Consider the following 8669-nt stretch of genomic DNA (forward strand, 5'->3'; position numbering starts at 1 on the left):
AGTGACTCGACCACACCCCAAAACAAGTTGAAAATTTTCTACAAAACTTACCACTATATGTGGGTTGCGTAAAAGTGCGAACAAGCATTGTCCGTAATTGCTTCATGCGCCATTGTGTTACGCAGCAAAGTTTACTCTATTCTTTTGTTCTTTGTTCTCCTCCCCCTTTGTACCATAGTGTCTGATTGCGAGACACTAAAAACGGAGTCGACCAACAAATATTCTGTGACAGGTACCACATATTCGGAATGCACTGACTCGAAAGGAATAATATACGATATAAGAATACGGGATACCAAAACATAAGTTCGACATTTACCGGTCTTTCCCAGAGCTTGGATGTTATGACCGAATCCCCTCGGTAACCGACTAGACTCGGTTAACATCATTCCCAAACCCCGGGTCGTGTGACTACACTCTTTCTGGTCAGAAATTCTTTTTGGGGAGTTGTCGTCGAAATGCGATAATGTACAGTAAGTGGGGTAAAGTGGGTAAGTATGTCTCGTGACCATTGGAAGGAGATCCTTGGATTATAAGTATGGTGTAAGTGTGTGACGCCGGTACGTGGTATGCCTTTAGGGTTGTTGAGTCCCAATGTCATGAGACCGGGTTACAAATGTAGCTCTACAAACTGACGTACCCGGGGGGGACCCTAGCCTTGTGGTGTTGGAAGGACCAACTTTCTGCTGGGAGTCTAGGGAGCGGTCCGGTGTCAGCGGGAGGGCTAAGTCAGCCCGGTTTAGCTAACGTAAAAAAAGATATTTAATGCGTCTACCTTGAGCTTGGGCGTGTTTAGGCGACCGAATCCTCCGGTCCGGAAATAGCGTTAACCCGGTGACCCCGAATTTCTGTACGCCGGGGTGGAAAATGGTCAAACGACATATGTGTGTTTACGGCGTCGTACACCAAATTTTCTCTTCTTGGTTGCCGGAGGGCATAATAGAAGGTGTCCGTAGGAAAATGTTGACTTTATTTGATCATTTCAGTAAAAACTAACGTTCATATTTCTCTTTTTGATTATAATACTGATGAACGTTCAAAACAAAGCACTTTGGCAACTTACCACATACGTTTTAAAAAGCTTAATAAGCACCGTAACTTTCATGATATAACTTCTCGGTCATAATCAGTTGTTTCCGTGAACGGCCGACTGCTGTGTGACGGCAAATGCTGCGGCTGCAAGGCATTGTGGGGCAGCATTTGCTCCTTTCCTTTCGTCAAGGAAGGCCCAGTGTTTCCTAAGCTAAAGGAGGTTATAAAGGAAGTTTGAAACCTCCTTTCCTATCATTCTAGAGAATTCGAACGGCTCTTATCATGGCTGCCACTGAGGGACTTCCGGGTCATTTCACTCCGTTAGGAAGGTTCCTAAGCTAAATGGACTATTCAACCGCAACCCTAGACTACAATGAATAAGCCACTGTCCATTCATTGTAGGTTGGGGTCAAATCTGAGGCCATTTACAACCCAAAAACCTGTCTAACCTATAGAACTATCTCCCCGTTCTTCTGTTTCAACTAACTTTATTTTCTTGTGTCTTTTCAGTGGAGGCCCATTTTAAACACAAGCCTTGAAGACTGCAGGAAGACGAAACTCAGCGAAGTCTCATCAGATCAGAGACAATCCCAACGTGTGACCTGAGACCATGTGGGGAGGAAGTGGGGATAAGAAAATGAAAATATAGAGACAAAGGGACTGGAGCCTATCTGTGTGAAGAAAACTTGAACTCAAATGGGACTGAAGGCCCAGAGGGTAGATGATGTCATCACTACGCGCCTACCAAACTCGTGCTAAACATTAACATCCCACCTTTCCTCAGCCATGTGGATCATTCCCTTTCTCTCGTCTGGTTCATCCTACCTGTAATCTAATGTAATTATGTAATCTAGAGTCATTTCACTGGTTGCTTATAACAAAGACAATGCATTGTTAATTTATTGAATGTACAGTTTTGATGACAGTGGCTTAAAATGTGTGTGTGTGTGTGTGTGTGTGTGTGTGTGTGTGTGTGTGTGTGTGTGTGTGTGTGTGTGTGTGTGTGTGTGTGTGTGTGTGTGTGTGTGTGTGTAGTTTTCTGTTGAGGTTGCTGTGAGGTTGAACCTCTGGCACTGAGACCCTGTTAAAAAACCTGAACCTACAAAGTGCTGTTAACAACAATTATGCATAAAAACACACACCTGAAATCTCTCAGTGATCACCGTGGCTGTTAAGGTGGCCGAAGGGTTCTTTAAAACCTCCATGTTCTCTTATTTATTCGTACCGTCGGACATATCATCGTTGTTGCTGCTTTTAAAAAGGATTGTAATGTGACAGGATTGTAATTTATACAACACTTCTACTCTGCAACTGGTTTGTTTGACCATCTGGTTTTGAAGACACGTTGTTGTGTTGAACTTTAAATGACAGTGACAAGTTTGTTTCATTATAAAAAACTTAACATGAATACAGATGAAGCTAAAATCAAGTGGAAGTGATGGCTTTTTTTCTTTGCAAATATGTCTGTTTTAAACAATTGTACTTTTCAACACTAGGGGGGTTTATTGAAGCACATCCAAGAACATTAAGGTGTAAGTGAAGTGTAAAGCCACTGGTAATGAAGGTGCAGTTACATCCGTTTACACAGCAGAAGATGGAGTTTTTCACCAGTAATGCAGATTGGTGACGGATTAATATGGAGGAATACATTAATTAATATGGAAATAAATACAGGAATAAATTAATTAAATTATTAATAAATTAGGAAATATATACAGAAATAAATAAATGTGGAAATAAATACAGGAAATTAAAATAATATTAATAATACATTAATTTCAGAATTCTTATATTTGCAGGAGGACAACAAATATTCAGAACATATTCTTCAAAATATATTTTTATTTCAGAACAAAAATACATTTAGTTCAGAGTTCTCAGACTGAAGACAGAACTCTATTTTTTATTTTATTAACTTTTTGTAACATCCCAATTCTTTTTTTCTCACGTCCTCCATCGTAAAATTATATTACACTGCGATGCTGAAACACATGGAAGGTCAAAACTGGCATTTAACTAAGAAGGTAAGATGTATTTTTATACACCAGTAGATGGCGCTCTCACCTGTTAAAGGAGATCTGTGCAGCGGGAGAAAGTGTGTGTGACCTGCTCTGTGTGTGAATGTCACCTGATGATCTCGCCACTCTCACACACACAGAGATGGCAAAAGTACACACATCCTTTCCTCAAGTAGAAGTACAGATACTCGTGTTTAAAAATACTCTGGTGAAAGTAGAAGTACTGACTAAACTTCTTTACTCAAGTAAAAGTAAAGAGGCTATGAAATGTACTTCAGTAAAAAGTACCCATAACTAGCAGCTGTTTTAAAGAGTACCTGACCTCCCTTTATATTAATAGAACAATAATGTCATTGTTAGCTAATGAATGTTTCCATGCTGAACAACGGCAACATGACAACGTTTTCATTGGTCCCTCTTCTTTAGAGAAGACCAGGAAATGATGGATACACGGATCGTGTTCAAATCAATAGGCACGCAATGACTCTAAATAATAATGATCACGCCACCAAACACACATTCAAACTAAAGGAACCAGCCTGTTTGGAAAATGAGAGAAGTAGAAAGTACAGGTATTTGTGTTCAACATGTAAGAAGTAGAAAGTACAGGTATTTGTGTTCAAAATGTAAGAAGTAAAAGTAAAAAGTCGTCGTAAATAAGCAGTGGAGTAAAGTACTGATACCAGCAACATTACCAGAATCCAGTAATGAAGATAATTGTACTCCACTACTTCCCACCTCTGCACAAACACTTCCCCCCTAACGGTGTGTTTATTGCATCAATGGGCGTCTGTCTGTAGTCGAGTTGTCGTTGGCAGGCGGGTCACCACTCACCAGACAGCGATCCACTGAGCTGCAGCAGAACCCAAACAGGAAGTGGGGGAAAGCTGTGGGACGTCATCCCAACAGACACCTGTTTGTCCCAGAGATAATAAGGTGGCTGAGGAAACATTTATTAATACGAAAACTGAGCTGAAAATCTTAGGAACAACTTTTTTTTTACCCATTTGGGAGTTTCTTGAGTGTAGGACTTGCTTAATATGGCGGCACACTTCATGCAATGATCCATTTTCAAGTTATATTTTGCTAACATCACATACAATATTGCAGACTAGTGGAAAGAAAACCAAAAAAAATACACATTAAAATATATTTTAAACTATTTTGTCTATTTTTGTGTGTAGAATTATCCTAAAATCATCAAAAGTTAGCATAAAAATAATGCCTCATTTGCATATTTAAACAAAAATGTTAAACTTGTAGCCTAATTATAAGAACATAATTGCCTTAAGTAATCAACTGGGGAAGTGTCATTATATTATCTGTTTATTATTTTATTCATCTGTCTGTACAACATGTATGTACTCTCTTACCATTCATCTCTAATTCAGAAGCACTTCTACCCACCAAACATTTCTCCTATCTATATTCTGAAGCTTTTTAACAAAGGGGTTCATTGAAATGTCATTTAGAGCCTGATTTATATGGCGTTTTATCATAAAAACATGTGAAAAAGGGCCTTATTTTAAGACAGCTAATAGCATTTTCTGATTTATGGAGTGATAGCATTCTGAAATTCCCTCCGTACAAATCATTGACCCTTATTTGCCAACAAAATGACTCATATGCATATTTAAACATTTAACTTCCGAAAACTTGCAATACAAAAAAATATTGTCAATCGGGGAAGTTTCATGGTGATATCTTTAAAAAAAAAATGCCCTTAACATGTATAGAGTCTCCCCTTTAAATCTAACTACACAGTGGTCCTGTCGACAAGTCAAAGCCTTTTTCCGGGTCGTGAATCAAAGTAGCATTTCTCTTACAGCTCAGTGTTTGGAAAGCCCAATCCAGCTGTGCTGTCCATCAGCTCCTGGACTGTGAAATCAGATAATCTCCTGACAGGAAACCAGCAGGAGCAGCTGCTGGACTGGAAACAACTAGAAACAACTGGAGACGCAGCTGAAGAGCGGTAGTGACAGCCGTAAGAGCAGGAAGACATGTTGTCTGCTCAGGGATGGGACTCTGACGCCTCTTTTAATGTTGTGATACAGCTGCACCATCAGACCGAATTGTGTGAGAAACAGGAATGTATATATATATACCTTGTACTTGCAGTAATCTATGCTTTTTAAAGAGTATATCTTCATGGTTGAATGCACTCGTTGTGAGTTGCTTTGGGTAAAAGGGTCACACTTGGGAGTAGGGTAATTTCTCTCATAGATTTCTATATTCCTGGACCCACAAACTCAGGACGTGAAGCTCCAGTGGCCTAATGGATAAGGCACTGGCCTCCTAAGCCATGGATTGTGGGTTTGAGTCCCATCTGGGGTGATCGACAGCATATATTGTCACTCTCGCACATTTGCCCACTACCTAACCAAGCACTAGGGTTAGGGTTGGCCATGTAATGATGGCATCTGGTTGGTACAAAAAAACAGTTTTCAGTTTGGTCATTTGAGTGTGAAAGTGGGAAATAACAAGTGGAGGTAGTCATCCATTGGTTTCATCATTTGGGTTGATTTGAAGCCTTGAGTTTGGCATTGAGTTTGGCTGCTGTTTTGTTGGATCCAGAAGTAACAGGAGTTTGGAAGTCGGTTATTTTTCTCACAGACTGACCAACAGCATAGACTTGACTTTATATCGCTTTACGTTGGAGCTGAATCTCTAGAGAACCGGTCAAAAGATAGGAATTTGAGCCCCAGTGGCCCAATGGATAAGGCACTGGCCTCCTAAGCCAGGGATTGTGGGTTCAAGTCCCATCTGGGGTGATTGACAGCTGGGCCTGTAACCAAGAGGTCTATGGGTTCATATTAGTGTTTGAGAAGAGGTTAGTGTTAACTATGTAATTGACCGGTTGGAGTCAAACTAGCTCTAGAACAGAACTCAATTCAGTGCAAACACTATTGAGAGCAAACCAAATGTGAAAAGGTGTCCCCTCACCTCATCTCTTGTTCTGCCACTTACAGTTCAAAAGCATTGAGTTTTGGAATTTCGGCTGTGGATGTGTAGGAGGCAGAACTGAGACAAGAGGTCAGATGACGACATCGGCCATTGTTACAGTATCTCATTTAAAACCACATTCTGTATTTTTCGTGTTAAAAATGTCCATTTGTAAAGCCCCAGTGGCCTAATGGATAAGGCACTGGCCTCCGAAGCCAGGGATTGTGGGTTCGAGTCCCATCTGGGGTGATTGATAACTTAGCACATTACCAAGAGTTTGTTGGGTTCATATTAGAGAATTGGGAGGAGTTGTAAATGAGGACATCATGTCAGTGGAAAAGTGAACAGGTTCGCAGTTAGTTGAACTCACACCAGCATTGGACTGGAACAGAACTCAGTTTGGTGCAAAATGGATTGAGAGAGAACCTCATGTGAAATCCCCTCACCTTACTGTATCTCTTGTTCTGCCACTTACAGTTCAAATGCTTTGAGTTTGGCATTCTGGTGGGTGTTTTGTAGGAAGCAGAAGTGACACAACAGGTTGAAAGATAAGAGATGCCATTGTTTTCTCATTTAAAAACACACATTTTGGGCATTGTTTGTCAACAGAACTGGTAAGAATGCAGGATTTTGAAGCCCCAGTGGCCTAATGGATAAGGCACTGGCCTCCTAAGCCAGGGATTGTGGGTTCGAGTCCCATCTGGGGTGAGAACCAGCTACCTTTAATATGTTCTGTTATTAATGTAGAGTCTATATTATTTAAAAACAGACACAATATCTCCAGCCATGAAGAACTTTAGCTCAAATGGCTGAGAATCACATACTGAAATGTCATTAGTGTGACTTTTTATTGGAGGTTTCAAATGTCATGCCTCAAACAGAAAAGACTCAAAACACTGAATCTTTGTCGATCATATAAAAAAAAAATCCTTGAAAATAAACAAATGTAACTGTATATTAATGCACAATACAACAGTTACTGTTATCGGCATTTTCCTTCAGAATTAAATTATAAAACCGGTCAACAAAGCAGCTACTGTTCTGTCCTGTGACGTTTGTCCATATCTAAAGTTTTCTGCTGGGAGTTTCCTCGTCTTCAAGGCCTGCTGAGTGTTGTGTAGACCGGCTGCTCCCAGACTAATGGAGGAGGACTGTGTGGAGGTGGTGCCAAGGCCAAGCTGTTGATAAGAGGTGAAACATAAGGCCTGCGGGAGGAGTGGAAGTACGGGTACTGATACAGACCGGCCGCGGGGTATCCGGAGAAAGCACTGCTGTAGAAACCGGAGCCCTGGAGGTCACTGTAGTCAGATTGGTGGGTGTTGGAGGATGAGCCTGAACTAAAGGAGGTGTAATCAGATTGTGGAGGAGTGGAGGAACTGCTGTAGTGATCTGGACTCATCTGCTCAGTTTTTATCTGAGGTTTCGTGTCCCCGTGGAGCCTGGGGGTTTCACGACATATTAAAGAGGATGCACTCCCACTTTTTGGCGCCCTGGCAGGGATGTGAGGGTGGAGGCTGGGCAGGAGGAAGGTGTTGTGTCCGTGGGTGCTGCTATCTGTCGGGGTGAGGAGAGTGGAGCCGTTGGGAGGGAGGTACTGGTCGAACTCGTTGACGTCGAAGGCCTCGATGGTGCTGATGACGTCGGGGCTGAGCTCGGAGATGTCCACGATACTGAAGTCGATGTTCTGACGGCCCCCTGTGGTGGAGGTAGAGGTGTCTGCAGGACGCTGACCCTCGTGTTTGTTCCCCATGTGGAGGTCTGTTTTTGGAGTAGTTGGAGGCGTTGGAGGTCCGTGAGACTGACCTGGGAAAACCAAGGATTCACCGATTAATTTACATGCTCAAGCAATAAAGGCAACTGTGGCGTAAGCGGTAAAGAAGCTTCTAACAATCGACATGTTAAAGTGTCCTAGGGCAAGATACTGTACCTCAAATTGATCCCATTGACATGTGGATGCTATTGAAGTGTCTAGAAATTGAGCCACAATGGTTTTGATCAATTATTCCAAGGAAGTCAAACATGCAACCTGATGGCTAGAACCACTATCAACCATCATGGCAATACATACAAAAACATGCATAGAAAACAGAGAACAGAAATTAATTGCTGGCAGGTTTAAAGTTTGTTTGTTTCAGAAGACAATCATCTGTTTTTTATTAGTCAATTGACACACATTAATATGGGGTTCCACAGGGTTCAATTTTAGGGCCCCTGCTTTTCTCATTGTACCTGCTGCCCCTGGGTTCCATCTTGAGGAAGCATGGTATCTCCTTCCATTGTTATGCTGATGACAGCCAGATCTATGTGCCACTAAAAAAGAAGGATGCTTTCTCTCTGCAACCGCTTCTGTTATGTCTTGAAGACATTAAAGCCTGGATGTCTTTAAACTTTTTAAAATTCAATGAAAATAAGACAGAAGTGATGGTGTTCGGTCCCAGTGGCTCATGTCATTGGTCGGCTCTACATTACCGGGGGGGGCGGAAGTTTCGCAACACAGGTTCCTTCCCGAGTGGAAACGGTGACGGATTCTTTTTTTTCGACCTGGAGTGATGACGGGGTTAAACGGCCAGTTGGCCGGAAATTTTAGTGTACCAGGTAGATTTGGGTTCCCACCCCCCCCCCCCCCCCCCAAACGCTGCGCACAAGACATCGAGTTCCGCGGGTTCCAGTGTCCTT

General features: G+C 41.9%; 2 protein-coding genes and 3 non-coding genes across 5 annotated transcripts in view; 4 read left to right on the forward strand and 1 right to left on the reverse strand.

Moving 5' to 3' along the window:
* The window catches only part of LOC104951077 (arf-GAP with dual PH domain-containing protein 1-like), a gene marked incomplete at its 5' end in the record, with an annotated part of 7851 nt that extends 5401 nt beyond the window's left edge, over positions 1 to 2450 (forward strand). The window contains one exon of the mRNA XM_010777718.1: positions 1543 to 2450. Within this exon, the coding sequence (XP_010776020.1) occupies positions 1543 to 1571 (29 nt within the window). The remainder of the gene's footprint in view (positions 1 to 1542) is intronic.
* A 3298-nt stretch (positions 2451 to 5748) lies between these two features.
* On the forward strand, positions 5749 to 5821 carry trnar-ccu (transfer RNA arginine (anticodon CCU)). The gene has a single exon. It is a non-coding gene; the product is annotated as a tRNA-Arg (tRNA).
* A 348-nt stretch (positions 5822 to 6169) lies between these two features.
* On the forward strand, positions 6170 to 6242 carry trnar-ccg (transfer RNA arginine (anticodon CCG)). Its single transcript has one exon. It is a non-coding gene; the product is annotated as a tRNA-Arg (tRNA).
* A 386-nt stretch (positions 6243 to 6628) lies between these two features.
* On the forward strand, positions 6629 to 6701 carry trnar-ccu (transfer RNA arginine (anticodon CCU)). Its single transcript has one exon. It is a non-coding gene; the product is annotated as a tRNA-Arg (tRNA).
* A 139-nt stretch (positions 6702 to 6840) lies between these two features.
* The window catches only part of LOC104951078 (transcription factor Sox-8-like), a 4394-nt gene continuing 2565 nt past the window's right edge, over positions 6841 to 8669 (reverse strand). Inside the window, exon 3 of the mRNA XM_010777719.1 lies at positions 6841 to 7796. Within this exon, the coding sequence (XP_010776021.1) occupies positions 7090 to 7796 (707 nt within the window). The 3' untranslated portion in view covers positions 6841 to 7089. The remainder of the gene's footprint in view (positions 7797 to 8669) is intronic.

This window comes from Notothenia coriiceps, unplaced genomic scaffold, assembly GCF_000735185.1.
Source record: "Notothenia coriiceps isolate Sejong01 unplaced genomic scaffold, NC01 NC01_scaffold00018493, whole genome shotgun sequence".
Lineage (NCBI taxonomy): Eukaryota > Metazoa > Chordata > Actinopteri > Perciformes > Nototheniidae > Notothenia > Notothenia coriiceps.